At 33.0% G+C, this 17327-nt stretch overlaps 1 protein-coding gene across 1 annotated transcript; it reads right to left on the bottom strand.

Moving 5' to 3' along the window:
* Nucleotides 1-7803: 7803 nt before the first annotated feature.
* On the bottom strand, nt 7804-16795 carry LOC118197528 (uncharacterized). Its single transcript, XM_035369046.2, has 4 exons — nt 16639-16795; nt 14497-14611; nt 10698-10813; nt 7804-7900 (listed from the first exon to the last, which is right to left on the bottom strand). Exons 1-4 carry the CDS (start codon nt 16681-16683, stop codon nt 7838-7840), a joined length of 339 nt encoding a protein of 112 aa, XP_035224937.1. The 5' UTR covers nt 16684-16795; the 3' UTR covers nt 7804-7837.
* Between the last annotated feature and the right edge of the window lie 532 nt (nt 16796-17327).

The raw sequence follows: 17327 nt of genomic DNA, 5'->3' as shown, positions 1-17327 counted from the left end.
ATTAAATTCTCCCCTATACTATGAGTTTTCCGAGATCTAGCGATGAGTAAGGAAATTTGATAACTAGCCTCAGTACGATTAATAGTTGCATTACGTGCAGTAATAAGAGACTTTAATGTTACTCATTTTAAAAATTTTTCTTCAACGTTTGAAAATAATTCAAATCTAAATTATTATAAGCATTATGTTTCGCCTTCAAATGTGCCTCAAGACGACCTCATTTTATGCCTGACCAGGGAGGTCAGGCATTGTTGGCATAAAACGAAATAAAGGGGGCCCGTTTATTGTGCATAGAAGGTATGAAACCAAACTTCAAATATTCCACCGAATTGGTGAAGACATTTTTCTTGCTTGCACCACTCATTTCACTAATTGGAAAAGAAATAAATATAAGATCAATTAGAAACTTACTCACACCGCTAAACTAAGTTGAAAGTAGCTGCTGTTGCCATTCAAAGGAAACATAATATACTGTTGCCGTTCCTACAGTGAAGAATAAAAGGAATTCGTTGGCAGAGATGCGCGAAAAACATCAGGAAAATGTAATATGTCAGCTGTTTAAATGCCCTTTAAAGGCATTTAAATGTTTATGTCTAGAGCGAAAATTCTTTGTAAAATATTTAAAATGCACTGCAATTTGAAAACTTTTTTATGTATGCATCACTTACATTATTCTTTGTCTTGAGAATAAAAAGGAAATTTCGACTTCTTGAAGACCATTTGTAAACCTGAACATTCCTTGTGCCCTTAAACACTGGGAGATTTCATTTCCGAATTCTCCCTTAACAATCGAATTGCCCTTTTATGGGGCGTGTGCCCCACGTTGGAAAACACCAAGTTACACTGTCTGGGTTTCCCAGATTATACAGTAAACATTATAAAATCATACCTAACAGGTAGAAAATTTGCCGTTCGTATCTCTTGCACATATTCCACCCTTCTTGCCATCCAAGCCGGTGTACCACAAAGATCCTAACTTGGATATACATTATTTAACTTTTATACGAACGACATCCCTAACACACCCAACATGACACTTAGAATGTACGCTGATGACACAGGGATCCTATCACAAAGTGCATTTCTACGTCCAGTCATCCAACGGTTCCAACTACACATGGAAGCATTAGAGACTTGGTTCACCAAGTGAAAAATTCTTGTGAATATCGACAAGTCCAAAGTATCTTATTCACAAGAAAAAAGAATATGAAAAAGAAACTCAACTTTTATGGAGCTACTCTTACCCTGGACTAAGCAAGTCCTTTATCTTGGGGTGATCCTCAATAACACTCTCACATAGACCCCACACATGACATCTGTACAGAAGTTTCGAGTGGGTGAAGCTCAACTTTTCTCCTAATTGCTCGAAACAGTGTTTCATCCTATACTTCACTCCTGTTTTAGTGAACTTTTCTCTCTTAACGTGCATGTTCTTAGGCTGAAACCTCACAGCATTGCATCTAAATGTAGATATTGTTACGGATTTTGCATTTTTTAGCTATTTTTAGTAGAATTGTAATGAGATACTTTCCGCAAAAGAAGAAGAGAAAGAATGACCTTGCTGTTTACATTAGCTATACATAAGTTATTTGATCTTTGAGGTCATCTCCATTGTTTGTTCACATTAGCTACGCATAAGTCACGTAATCTCTGATGTCATCGGAATGTATCTCATTAAAAGTGTTTTATTTCTCCGTGCAATGCAGCGCGTGAGGAGTTTTAAGAGAAAACTACGTCGAGAAAGTAAAAATACAGGTGCTCACGCCTTCAATAAGTAGATATCTCGTAATTGTACTCTTTTGCTTTCCAGACACCTCAAGAAAACGAAAATTACCAAAAGCTTCTCATGACTAATTAAAAAGCCGGACAGAAACATCTGAGTTCAGTCGTTTATTTTTTTTTATTGTTGTTCACTGTAGCGAATTCGTGGTTAGATCGGATTCGCTTTCTCTAAGCTTTGAATTGTGTTCCATTTAATGTTTTAGTAGTTTAAAATATAGCTACTGATAGTATTGCGTGATACTGCGATATTGTACGAATATCTTTGAGGAAAAAATTCCAGCATTTCATTGTATGTTATTGTGATAAGAATAGATTTTGTTAACTTTTTATCGGACTTCTGCATTCAACCTTACGAAAACGTACACACGCAACACTTTTTGGTGTCAGGGGTGGGGTTTGAAAGCCAATAACAAGAGCGATTGAAGAACAATTAAGGCAGATGATAACTGCATTTGCTGCATTCCAAGAAAACGTGGAAGGTGTCATCAACTCTGTTAAAGAGGAGATGAGTGTTGGCCAAGCTAAAATGAAAGCTGGTCGAGAATTCCGTTAAGGAAGAGATGAAAGTCGTTCAAGCTGGCCAAGAATCTGTTAAGGAGAAATGAAAACCGTTCAAGAAAAGATGGAAGAATCTGTTAAAGGAGAACTGAATGCTGAACTGAAGTGAGATTGAAGCAGGTCAAGAGGAGATGAAAAGAAACATTACCTGCGTAATAGAAAACAAATTCGAGGCTATGGAAAGCAGAACTGAAGCTGTTAAAAATAAAGATGGATACATTGAAGAAAGAGTTTCTTTTGTAAAAGATCAAATAGAAGAAAGAGTTACTTATGTAAAAGAACAAATAGAAGATAGAGTTTCGACCGTGGAACAACAAAATGATCACAGGGTTACTGCGGTCGCCAAAGAAGATGATACCTTGAAGAAATTTATAGCGACGGCAGGGAGCAGTAGTGATAGTTTTAAATTTTTATCCATCCCTCTCTGAAGCTATTCACATATGATGGGAAGACTTCCTGGAAAATGTATAAGATACAATTTTCTACAGTGGTGGAAGCTAATGAATGGGATTCCCAAGCTAAGACCTGTCATCTCGCCCCTTTTCTAAGATCAGACGCAGCGGATATCCTTCAGACTCTTTCCGAGAACCAAAGGCTAGATTTCGAAGCATAGTCCGGCGCATTGAAGCTGCGCTTTGGGGAGAAATGTTTGAAAGATTAGAGCAGGCTTCATTTAAAATCCCATCAACAGAAGTCCACCGAAACACTCCAGAAGCCCGCCACGGATGTTGAAAGGCTGTCCCACCTTGACATTTCGGAGTGCTCGACAGAAACAAGGGAAATCCTGTCCCTGCGATATTTCATCAACGTCATCCAGGATCCTGAAATACAGAAAGCTTTACGAATGGCGGATGTCAAGGATTTAAAAAGCGCGCTAGTGTACGCCATGAAATTCGAGGCAGTCCAGCAAGTAACTCGTAGAGATCGACATCCAATCAGACCCGCGCATGTCCAAGAGCCAGTGGATCAATTGATGGCTCGTTTAGGTGATTTATCCAGACAAGTCGACGCTTTGATACGGAGTAGGAGTTAGAAGGCCTCATACAACGGCGTTGCAGTACATCCCAGGGCACGGAAACTAAAACGGATGATTTGACAAGACCAGTGAGTGCCTTAAAATGGAATAGGAGTGAAAAGAAAACAATCCCAAAGTGCTGCAACTGCGGTGTTGAAGGCCACATACGAAGGAACTACAGAACATCCCAGAGCAAGGAAAATAAGACAGACGATATAAACAGACAATTAAATACTATGAGAAGGTAAAGGAGTGACAAGGAACCAAAACGCTGGAACTGCGAAGCTAAAGGTCACGTGCGAAGGAACTGCAGAACACGGTCACGGAAATTAAGACTATTTCCTAGCAGCGACGGAGGAAACAAATTAATGACCATATAAGGTAATTCTCCCACCTTTTTGGCGAGCCTTCGTGGTGTAATGGTTTTCACACTGGGCCGGTATTCCAGAGGTCCGCGGTTCGATTTCCGGCGAAGGCGGTTGCTAATTTTCATCTCTCCTGTTTCAAAAATACCTAATGCCTCTACAACCACATTAAGGAACTGAGGTTGCCAGATAATGAAAAACGCCGTTTAAAAGTGCTCAAGATTTCTGCAGTGAGTGGCAACAATAATGGACTACCCATCAATGGGCATATCGATGGAGTTCCTTGCAAATATTATCATTGACACAGGAGCTAATGTTACCATCATTCGGAAAGACTTAGCTCAACAATTTAAAGATGAACTCATTTGGACGATATCCTGTGTTGCGCTCCAGACTGTGTCTGGCGATAAAATCGACACAGATGAGAAGTTAAACGTGAACATCACGTTTGGAATTGCCGCCTACCATCACAGGGCATACGTGGCAGAGATTACAGATCCTTACATCCTTGGATTGGACTTTTGAGGTAATACAATTTTTTCTTAGACTTCAAAAACAACAGACTGCTTTCAAAATCAGAGGACATAACTATCCATCATCAGAAGGAATCCTCAGCTGGAAACGCCGACGCCTTGTCTGAACGACCCCGCTCAGAAAGCTGTCAAAATCATACTAGGGTCGAAGAGAAACGCAAGACTACTGGCAATTCTCTATCTCAGACGTTCTTCGGTTGTGACCTTCGTTTGCCTTGTGATCTTGTGTTTGGTCGCCCTCCGGATCCACCTTCATCGCCTGAGGAATACATCCAAGATGTCCAGGCTCGTTTTGAAGTGATGCAAGAGCGAGTCAACTTGGCGACGGAGAAGGTGAAGACCCGATACGACACAAGAGCTACTGGAGATCGATTGAACAAAGAATACACGGTGTGGTTGTGGAAGCCGACTCGACGGAAAGGACTCTGTCCGAAACTACAGTGACCTTGAGATGGTCCGTACACAGTTCTAAACAGGACGAACGACGTTGTGGTTCGGATCCGTAAGTCATTGAACTCTAAACTTAAAGTCGTTCATTACGACAGGTTAGCTCCTCACTATGGCCACAGTGAGTAGTGTATATAATTGCAAATAGTATAAGACCATGGTTCTTTTTGTTTCTAAATGTGTATTTGATTTGTTTTAAGTTACAAATTGCAATTATTGTTTATGTTATTTGTTACTGTAATGTAATGTTTATTATTGCACTGACCCCTTAGTTGTAAGTTTTGGTTCATGTGCAGGGATTGAACTGCCCAGGACGTGCAGTTCTTGGGAAGGGGGCAGAGAAGTGGGATAACATAGCTACTGTGAGATATTGCAATGTTGGGAGAATATCTCTGAGGAAATTTCAACATTTTGTTTTATTTATTGGGATAAGAATAAATTTTATTAAATTTTTATCGACTTGACATTCAATCCATTACGAAACCGTACGCACGCAACACTTTTTCAAAACCCGTAAAGTATTATTTTATGTTAAAGGAGAAACTATATATACTTTCAAATAAATATGAAATTTACTGTGTAAAAGTCGAAACTGATTTTTCTGATAACCAAGAGCATCCCAGAATAATATTCCAAATTTCAGACTATTCAATTTTTTCTAACCAAATTGCAGAAACATCAATAAAAGATACAGCATCCTACAAAAAATATTAGCACTTTTAGGCTGCATGATGAAAAATGTATCTAAAATTATTCTTTAAGTAATGCAGAATTGAAGTAGAATTATAAAACTGACTCAGTTTTATCATTAAAGTATTATTTGTTATTTAAATTTATACAGTAATGTATCTACAGGATCTATATGCTGCTTTAAATTTTTTTACAGAACTGCTTTTGTATAAAAAATAGAACACTGATGTATATTATTATTGAACTGGATGATTATTATTGATATTTGTGCATCATTGTGTTTTATTTATTATTGCATTATTATTGAGATATTTATGCATATTTTCTTACACCATTTAATACTAATATTTGTACATATGCGGTAGAGCCATGCCTTTTAAAACTGTAATGAGCTAAAAATATATGGGGAAACATCTCTCTCTCTCATACAGAAACAAAAAAGGGACTAGTGCCACTGAAACAAAAAATAAATTTTTATACAGAGTACCTTATATCTTCGGGTATGGTGTCAAAAGACTTACGGCAGATATGTTAAACATGAATAACAACAAACACTATACATAATAGTGTATTCATGAAACACACATAATTGCAGTATAAGTTAATTGATAAATTATGCAAATGAGGGATTACTAATTTTAATTAATAAAGCATTTTGTGTGTTGGAACGCGATGCATATTCCATTCCTAAATAAAGTAATATAAAATATTACATTGTGCACTAAGTATATTTTCTCTCGTTTTTATAAATGTAAAAGATTCTGATATTTTTACTTAATACACTTAAAACAACTGAGAATTGATGAAATGCAGTTCTTGTACTGTATAGCACAATGTACCGTTTCAATTAGCACTAATAGCATTCTAGTAGTTTTCAAGCATTTGTAGCATCATTAATCTTATATTTTAGGGCCTTTGTGGTAAATGAAAACTGTTAGCAACAGAGGTGAGATAACAAATTGCGAATGAGAATAGGTGAATGCAAAAAGCAAAGGTGCAAGAAAGTTTAAAAAGAATAAGTACACAAGCAAACATAATTCAAATATTTTCTGATCATTGTATTTAATTGAAATATCCTTCAAAATGATTTTATGATCACAATGTTGGTGTATGAAGTCAGAATCTGAGAGTTTTTTGGTAAAATCTGAGGCTACACGTTAGGTACGGTACAGAACATTTCTATTCCCTGTATTTAATTACATCGACCTAAAACAAGTGTGTAGATATTTGCAAAGACAATATTCGGCATGTTTGAGATTTTATTATTCACATGTTTGGTTTTATTACAAACTGATGTCACTATGATTGCATTTAGTTAAATCAATTTTAAGTAAATAACAAGAAAATTGAGTTAAAAAAAAATTTCTGACTTTCATGAAGAAGTAGTAACTAATGTTCATCATCTTAAAATAAAGGAGTTCAGTTTTAAAACAATCCTAGCAAATTTTAACTGTTTGGACAGAATGTTATCGAACAGGAATATACACTTATATATGACAGTAGTGTTTAATGCGTTATAACTATGTTCATAATAAAGAAGCTCCGAATATCGTTGTACAGTTGAGACTATCATGTGCTGAAATAAATTTATTGCTCATGATTGATGACATATCTGCCAATACCATTTTTCTGATGTAAATTATTAAATTCTGAACTCATTTGTTTTAAAATAAAAGGAATCGAGAGTAGTTTTTTTATATGAAGTTTGTTATTCTGGGCTCACTTTCTTAGAGGCATATGTAAAACGAGGAACAGAAAAATCATTTCTTTAGTAAATAATAATTCATTCTCATCTCCAGTCGTACATGTTTATAACGTAAATATTTTAAACTAAAAATAAAATACAGCAAATAATTAAATTTCCTTTATCTTCTTAAATAACCTTTTTTTTTTTTTATTTCTGCATGGTTCTAGAAGATTTTCACATGAATCATAACAATAGTTATGAATAACAACCCTCCAGCTCTTCAAGAAATAAATTCTCAATTTTAGCTCAGTATTATTTTCACTTTTAGGTAAGTTTTAAACATTAATTTCTTCAATTGCTGAAAAACATTGCCATTGCTGTTTGTAAGTCAATAAAGTTTAGGTAGCATGCAGTTTAAATGATAACTGTCCAAATCTCCTATAATAACTATAAATCATAGTTATGATAGTATTGCATTGGTTTGTCTGGGAGAAGTATTTCATTTGTAACTTCGTAATTCTTTAGAGAAAAATTCACAGTAAGCAGTAAATTTTCTTACTGGTAGATGATTTCAAATGTGTTTATTGAAAACTTTTGATAGTTTCTGCTAAGGGATTTACATAAGTACCCAAATTTATTATTCAAATTTAATTAACTATTTCGTTATAAGGAAAAATAAACAAACAAACAAAAAAAATTAATACAATAAAAATGAAACCAAAGAAATAACTGAAAGCACAGTTTTTATTCAGTATACATGCTATTCTTCTCCTTCTGGTTGTTCAGTTTCATCACTGGATGGGTGGCATTTTCCGAGGAATTTCTGTAATAAAATTAAGATCATGAAATATTTTGCACTATATAAAAGCAAGTTTTTTTTTAATACAGAAACTCAGAGCATTGGTTCTAAGTGCACACTTCCACAATCTGATAGGTGAATAATGACGGAGTTGCACTTTGGTCAAGTCCTGTCATAGAAGCTTGAGCAGCTATACAAACTTTCATTTTCTCATCAAGCTCCTCTAATTTAGTTTGTTTCAGTTCCGCAACCATATTTATCATGCAAAAGCAGAAATAAAATACTCATGGTCAAAGTATATATTTCAAACAGTACAAATAAATACAAACTGAACCTTCATTAAGGATTTTAAAGCAAGTGAAGAATTCATTAATTTTTAAAACAATTTAACATTTAGAATGGAAAGTCGAACTCTTGTACTTGCGGTACAGTTTTACAAATGATATAAATTCCATAGTAATGAGGTCTGGAATCTGAACAGACACGTGGTTGCACAATTACCGTCTTGATTACACGTGAACAGTTACATAATGTCCAACAGTTTGCAAATAAATACTTTATGCTTGGGATTATCGTTCTGATGAAGTTCGTAATACGGGAATGTGTCCAGTTTTGAGTGCCTTGTTTCAAGTTTTGTTTAAAAATATTTGAATATTTAAATTAATTCATTTAGTCATCAATAAAATGTAGATTTCCAATGCCGCGAACAATCGTACAATGCCAGACCATTTGGCTATCTCCAGCACGTTTTCTTAACGGAATAAAACTTTTAATTTGAAATTCAGTATTGGTCTTTGCCTTACGATTAGCTTCCCCTCACTCCCAAAAGCATTGGATGTACTTTCATTATATAACCAAATTCTAAAAATTTTGAGTCTTTTTCATATAGGTTTTCAACAAATTGTAATCCTGTCCTTCGATTTGCTTTGGTGAGAAATGATTATATTCTAGATATTCGGGCATGAAAATTAAATTTCCTTAAAATATTTGCTACAGTTTTTACACTAGCTTACTTTTAAGCATTTGTTAGGCTTATAATGTCAGTTTGACAACACTGAGTTTTAGGAGTACAAATACTATTTTTAATGACCCAACTTTCTTCGCATCCAGTGAAACGACTTGGAGCTCAGTTCGTGGTTTGCCCTCAATCAAATTTATTCTACGGTATTTCGAAATTACATTATGAACTCCAGATTTACTTATATTCCAGAGTTCAGCCATTTTTTTTCAGTAATTTTCGATGATGATTCCAACAAAATGTTGTAAGTTTCCTCATATCTAAAGAGGTCTCATGATTTTTTACACTCATGTTAACTACGTGGCGCTTTAGCCTTTAACATCATCTTTGTCATTTCCAAAATCCTTCTTCCAGGCCCCTTACAAAAAAAAGTGATACAGAGTTTGGGTATTTATCTCATTTTTTACTACAAAACCTAAATTCTTTTTTTTTACTTTAATAATCATGTTTAGACAGCGTATTTAAAACATCCCATTTATTTACTAATGTTATTCAATTTTATTCATCATAATAGATTTATCATGATAGTTACGGGAAGCAACGAAACAATATTTGATTCTGGGACAATAGGTGATAGGTTATCACTGAATATCTGAATATTTCCTATGCTCAAATAATTTGAGTCACTGCATTCAAGCTCAGAGAAAAATTCTGTTAAGTCGTTAAAGTTTCTCAAGTTGTTATATTTCAGCAGAAGTTATGAGAAAGTGTTACTGGTTTTGATACCAATAATGTCTCTTTCGTAAAACAGATGTTTGGCTTTCAGTCTAGACCGAATCTCGGCATTAATATTTAAAAAACGCTATAAATGTGTAATAAGAAACTCCATGGAAAATAGGTATTTTATTTATGCCAAGAAAACTAATCACTGATTGCTGCTTGATCATTCAAATTAAAATAAGTGTAGTGTTCATTGTTATATTTGTATTTATAGTACGATATCTCAAATACTGATAAGGAGTTATTGTGCTTCTTTGCCATTATCAGGCAATGCAATAAGATGCTGAATAAAAATACAGTTTGAGAATTTCAGATGACAGTTTAGCAGCTATAAGAGGTTATTACGAAACCTTTAAGAAATTACACTTTTTATAATTATAAATATAAAAAATGTGATATAAAATAGTAATTGAAATTTAAGCTTAGTAAACAGATTTTAGTTTAATATCTGAAACAAAGTAAGCAGTTACGATAGGCCTATCAGCCTACTTATTCCTCAAAAGTTAAAAGTTGTAGAATATAAGAAATGAATGTAAAATAATTTTGCATTTAAAAGAATCACACTAAAAGGGCAAAGCTAAATAATAGAAAAGTAAATTTTGCTGTGACAACACTTCATTGTAAATTTTTGCAACGTGGAGACTTATCCACTCATTTAATAAAGAAAAGACTTTATATTAAAGATGCAGCAACGCGTTTATCGCATTTTATCTCTTGCGCATCTGTTCTGCCTGGAACCCAAATCAGCGAACAGCGTTTCTATGACTTCTAAGCTTTACTAAATTTCGTAGGAATTGTAATGCACTTCAAGAATTACGCATTTTTCTTTATTTCCATATCGTTTACGCAGCAATAGTAAATGGACACAATGCGTTCAAATTTATGTAAACTAAGGTTGTATGTTTATAGCCTCTTGCTTACTGACAATAGTACATTCTTTTTATAATAAAGCATTAAAATACAAGACACAGTATGCAAGTATTAAAGCCTTTCATAAACTTCTGAAATCTACAAAAGGTAACTAAGAGTAAAAAAAAATAATTCTTTATATATAAGATATTTAAAGAATAGTATTAAACTTACTCCAATTACTCCTCCTTTACTGGAAGAGCATTTTAATCCTTCTGAACATGGACATCTATTGACGTATGCATGCTTCTTCAGGATGTGTGTAATTGGTTTCATTTCGCAAATCTCGTCTATAAAATTCACAAGAAATAAATACATTTTAGTTTATGCATGCACTCAAGTATTATTATGCATACCTAAAATTCTTTCAATACATGACTTGATCGCAATTTTGAGTTAATGTCAGACAATGCAAAGGAAAATATAGGAAAACAAATTTAAACAGGTTTCTTTAAACAATTAGCTCATGAATATCTCCAGTTGTAATTTATCGATGCCATCCCCCTTCAGCAAGAATGAAAGCTGAGGCTTCTGATAGTCAAACAAAAATTTATTTACTCTCTTTTTATATGAAAATTTTCTGCCGCCTCAGAAATAATCCTAATTTCTTCTATGAGTTGCCGATTGGAAAATAATGTGCGCAGCAGTTTTTGCGACTTTCTTAGCAAGAAAAAAATTACAAACCGAAGAAGCACTTAATTTAAAAGATTAGTAGTAACTATTTATTTTTTAGACGTTGAGCTGCTTAGTTATATGAGTTTTATTACTCCGAAACAAAATACTGTTCTCCGAAACAAAATACTATAACCGAACTGTACTCCGAAACATGATACTGATTATGCTAACTTAACTACGTAGGAAATATTACAATTAATAATTATGTATTTTCAAGCATGAATTTTAGTCCGAGAATTCATTTTTTACAACTTTTAAATCTGCTTACCTTGAATAGAGATTTGCTATCTAATGTTGATTATGTGAAACGATTTTCAATACAGGTTGATTTAGAATGATGAATCCGTTTGAAAATGGACTAATTTCTAAAATTTATGTACATGTAGAGATGAGTAAAGTATGTAAAAACTCTTAGAATATTTTTTTGCTTTTGAGCAATCTTTTTCAATAATATTAAGAAGATATATGTATATAATAGATTTTTATCCTTTCAGATGTGGCATTACTGACTGGGGTCACTAGACAGGGAAATCACAAGTAGCAAAAATTACATTTCATAGTTGTAAACCTTGTTCAGATAGTTAGTGATAGACTAATCTGATCAGCAGTTAGTGATAGACTAGAATCTGAATTTTTGCAAGAAGGTCAGTTTTTGTTGATTGATAAAATAAATACCAGGCTATAGTTAACTTCATTTTGAATACAAAGCGCTTTCGCACTATCTGAGCTAGCCGGAATTTTTCTATGGCAAGATATAAAAATATTTTCACTTTCTGTATATTTAAACTGAGAATTTTTAACAAATTTTTTATTACTGAAGTTTAGATGTTGACTCTTATACGAATTCAAAATTATTCATAAATAATTAGATCCTGAGAATGATATTACAGGTTTAAAAATTACAAAAATAATTTTTCTTATTTGATCTCGTCCCGTCCAATTTCCTCTTCACTTAATGTCATAGCGAATTTCGAGGATATCTTGGATTGAAAATGCTTTATGTTTTTCAAACTTTTTCCCAGAATTTCTGAAACTTTCAACTGAAAAATTACTAACCCTTAATTTTATGCTTTTCTCTTGCTAGAATAACGAAAAAACACTTTTAAATTACTGTTCTTTATTTTCATCCTCATCTTTCTCAGTGCTCTTAAAAAAAAGGGCTTTGTGAGCATTCAGTTCTAGGAATATAAAAACACATAATAAGCATACCTTGGGAGATACTGTTGTAACACTAAGCCAAAGAGCAATTGATCCATTGAGACAAAGAGTTTGAATAGGTCTTTTGATTCTATTCGAATTCTTTAACTAAGTGCAAACCTTTTACTTAAGACATGTTAAATCATAATTGTAAATGCGTATTTTAGTTACAATTATGTAACTCTAGGGAAGGATTTAGACTTTTATTCTAAGTAATTTTTCGTATAAATTTATAAACGTTTTTTGAAACTGAAGAAACAGTGGAAAAAAAATTTAGTAACTTTTACATAACAACAATTGTAACTGAATTTTAATATTTTTTTCTTTTTAATTTAAAGTACAATCAGTCCCGACGATAATCATTTCGCAGTCTGTGTTTTTGGCAATCCTTGGAAATCTCTGCTGGTCTTGAATTCTGCTGCCCAGTGCTTCCCTGAATTCTAAACAATTTGCATCCCTGCTGATTTTGCCTCCTTAATTCTAAAAGTCTTTTGCCCTGTGCATCTCGTATATTCTCAAAATTTTCTTATCTCTAAATTTTGACGGCTGGTGATTCCCCAAATTCTTAAATTTTTGCCGCCCTCGGGTTCTGCCGCCTGGTGTGGTGGCAAAAGTTGCATCGCCAGCTGAGCGCTATTAACATCTTTTGGGAGATGAGACAATGTTGTCATTCTTCCTGTATGATCCGTTAATCAAAGTTTAATGTATTTTATGAGATTATCCATTTTTTTTAGTCATCAAATCAAGACTACTGCTTCTTCTAATCTGTTAAGTGTCCTGAAAAGAACAGTGAGTCTTCTGGAAACTATGTTCTGTAAATTGTAGATGAGAAGGGTTTAATTACCCTTTATTCTCCACGAGTTACAGGTGCTCCCGCACTTCGAGATACAAAGACCAGACACTTGTGGTCTGAACGTAAGAAAATAAGAACTACTAGCTAACTAAATTTAAATAAGAGCTAAACCCGGATACTTTACATAGACGAATAACACTAAGATTGGCCTTTTAGATATTTACGTATGGTAGTACGCAAACTGCGGAAAACTACAATACGTCTTAGATATCAAGTGGACTAAACCTCTGGCCTGAAAGGCGGACAGCAACTGAATTGAAAAGCGCGTGAAGTAAAGTGGCGAGAAGGCTCACTCTCTTTCTCTCTTAACTCTCTTCTTGGCATAAAGCCACAACTTAAACAGTTAAGCGTTAGGAAGCACAATTTGCATAAACAGGTTAAGACGTTTATTCTGACCGGAGGTGGAAATAAGAGAGGACAGTAAAGTTTTAAAATAAAAGAAAAATAAAAGAAACGTTAGTAAAACTTAAGATCCTTATAATCCGATCTACTGATTCGTTATGCACTTGCCACGCATTTTGATGGAAGTGAAAGAGAGGTCAAACACATGCGATGCCATCGAATGTGTGTGCGTATATTTAATTGTAAACAATTTATAGTGTCATACACACATGCCTTAAAATTTGTTCACAATTAGAAAACCCATCAAAATACGTAGCAGGTGTGTAACGGAAAAGTACCTAGATCGGATATAGCGAATCAAACTTTCAGACACTTGAAGTTCGTTATAATGGATTTCAACTAATTGGTATTCGATGATGAATATCTAGAATAAAGCAGAATAAGTTAAAATTGATGCGATTGAAAATTCATAAATTCATATTCTTCCGTTTTGGGCCACAAATGATACTACAAAAGGTAAAATGAAAATAATTTTTTAGTTTTCAGTATTAGAAACAAAATATCCCAAATAAATCATTACTATTGTTTGGAACATTAGTTCGGAAATAGATTGCGAGATCAACAGGACTTAGGTCATTATCTTCAGTAACAATAATGTTAAAAAATTAAATTTTTTCTTTAATATCAAAATGATAAATCTATTTAGAACGAGCCAATTACAATTGGAAGAGTTTCTATCTACTTATCACAGATGTTTAGAAAAGAATATCTTTGTTAACTTAAACAATGCATGATTAAACTACTTTTTAAACTATTTAGATTTTTAAGAAACACGGTTTTATCAAAGTAAATTGTTACACATTGTCACTAAGATTTATAAAAATAAAAGAAATTTCATTTTCGTACCTTCACCCAGACGTGGTTTGCATTTATAAATGTTCGTTCTTAAGATCTGTGCACAGCACTCTTCAGGACCGCACTTTTCCTCGTCACCAAAACAGGTTAAAGCCGCAGAGGCAACCTAGAAAATTTTAAATTTTGGATTATATAACACTACTCTTGGGAGATGAAATATTATGAATAATCTTTCTGAAAATGTGCTATTGCAAAGTAATAAAAAATCCACCTGGAATTAACTGTTTCGAGATGGTCTTTTAACAGCTTAGCTACTGTTTCAGTTAAAATTAATACTTAAGATATTCGCTTCTGTGTTCCATTAGTCCTTTTGTGCTTAATTTTAATTTGATTTTGGCTTGCTTTTCTTCCAGTTAAAAAATGTATGTGTTTGCAGCTGAAAAAAAATATTTAAAGAATTATACATTAATTTTTTCAAGTGGTAAATAAAACAAATGAGTTATCATCAAAAATCAGAAAGTGATTTATTTAAATTAATTTTCTGATTAATGTTCTTGTTTTGGATTAACAAGTAAAGATTTATTAAAATTATTTCTTCATTCATTTTTCGATATGCAACAACGGTTTGAAAATTCTGTGATTAATTATTTTTAGAAGGTAGGTAGGTATGGCGCTGTCCACCTTCATCAAAAATCTTTTGTTGACATTTTAGTGACAGATAATTACTGAAAACGTCGTTGTTAGGTGGCATGCAAATGGTTGTCTATATCCGAGGTAACTAGTATAGTGTTAGAAACAGTTTAAAACAATTAAAAGTGTTTGTAAAAATAACAAATTGCGTCAGTTAAAATATTATTAAAAATGAAGATGTACCTTATTAAGAAAAATGTGTATTGATATAAAATCTCTCAGTTTGTTGCGTAATATGAAGTTTTAATTTGAAAGATAAAGATCTTTTGCTTGGCAGAATGACAATACTTTTCAGAAATAGAAATTTGATACACTTTCTTGAAAATAAAGACAATGGTGGACAAAGGTGAAATAAATACCAGAGCGTATGGGAACTAATAATTCATTTGGTGGCGTTTATAATAAATGTTCTAGTAGTGTAATGTAATGCAGGAAATGTAAAGATTAGACTAAGACAATTTTATCATCAGTAATTACAATATATACTTGAATTTGTACGTAATTCCTGCTTTAATAAAATATAACAATATAACAGTTTAAAAATATGTTAATTCTTTTATATTTAACATTAAAATTACTTAATATTATATAAGAAATGCATTCGAATGAAAATGAAGTAATATTCTTCATTGACAGCCGAGCAAGTCACTAAAATTAGTAGTTCAGAGAGATAGCGAGTAATTTTTATAGGTGCTTTCTCACTTGATATCTGCTTAGTTTTGGGAACTCACCTTTGGTCACGCAGTTAAACACTGGGCGTTAGAGTAAGGTTCAAACCGCGACGAATGTTGTGGTTGCATGAAAATTTTCATTGTTTTCTCCCCCACGTAACGCGAATGTAAAAAAGAATATGACAACAAAAGTGAAAGGATGTTGCCATCAAATATTATCTTCATGTATTATTTAAAAAAAAATGTATACTGTTTTAAAAAATTGAGCGATTTTACTGTTGAAATTTTTGCGGCGTAAGTGCAAAGAAAGGGATATTTAATGATAAAGTTAAAAAGACCAGAAAAAGTTGTGTCAGCAGGAGTGGATCCAAGAGCAGAGAAACTGCGGGCTTAACAAGATCATTAAAAAAAATCCATTAAGAAACCTACGGCATGACGTTAAAATCTGAATCCTTTCAGATTTCTTCTCATTTCTTTTTTTAAATTCATTTATATTTTATATTCAGAAATTAATATATATTAATAGTATGAATTAATTACACGTGGGGAAAATATATCAAGGATTCTGAGTGAAAACGGTATGTAGGACAAATCGCAGCGAAAAGTAAATTTATAAACGTTCGTGATCCCAGGGTTGCCCATTACTGATTTAGAGATTTCACTTAAAGGATGATATATTTTTAACTGAAAAAACTGATGGCTAAAAATGCTGAAGTATTTAAACAGCAATTACTAGTTACATGCGCAAGTTTTTCCTTCACTCAAAAAGGTAGGAATTTTTATATTGTGGTTAACTATATTTCGAATGTGAATACTTGAAATTTTTACTTACCATTATGGTAGCCAAAACGACAATGCAAACCAAAGCAAACTTCATGGTGGCAATTATGTGCTGTGAGTAAACTTGACTACAGACTGACGCGAGCAAGAGAAATCCACTCCATTTTATAACCGCGAATTTGTCGAAGCCTCTAAGATATTAACTTTAAGAAAATATTAAATAAATCAAGAATCCATTTGCTGCGTTCCCACGAGTTGTTGTACTTTTCTCTTCTGGTATCATAGTTCCTGTTCAATTCCCAGCTTCTTAATCCCAGATAAATCTAATCAGATATTACTATATTTGGCGGAAAAAATGTTTTTCAACCACTCGGAAATGTGACAGATGTTAAATTATTTGCAAATTTCAACAGTTTTTGATCTGACGTATGAGTACTTTTGACGCGTGTATATAAATGGATATTATATTACTCGTTTTTCTGCAAAAGATTACGGATAAAAGATAACGAACTTTTTAACTTATGCAGTTTTTTTAGTATAAAACTTCTACAATAATCGTTATTCGGGGTGTTATTTTAATCTGAATTTATGAGATGTTTGCGAATGTTAAACATTAAAAAAATTGTTTTTGATTTTTTAGAGCATTTTTATCTTAAAAGGGCTATTAGTCTTGAAACACGATTTTAAGTTATTTCACTTTTTATTTGAGTCTGTTACCATTCGAAAAAATGTAAGTTATTT

This window comes from Stegodyphus dumicola, chromosome 4 (genome assembly GCF_044657685.1).
Source record: "Stegodyphus dumicola isolate Sdum_Otavi_A_Nest chromosome 4, ASM4465768v1".
Classification (NCBI taxonomy): Eukaryota; Metazoa; Arthropoda; class Arachnida; order Araneae; family Eresidae; genus Stegodyphus; species Stegodyphus dumicola.
Note: the sequence above shows the minus strand (reverse complement) of the source record. Positions and strands in the feature narration are given on the sequence as shown.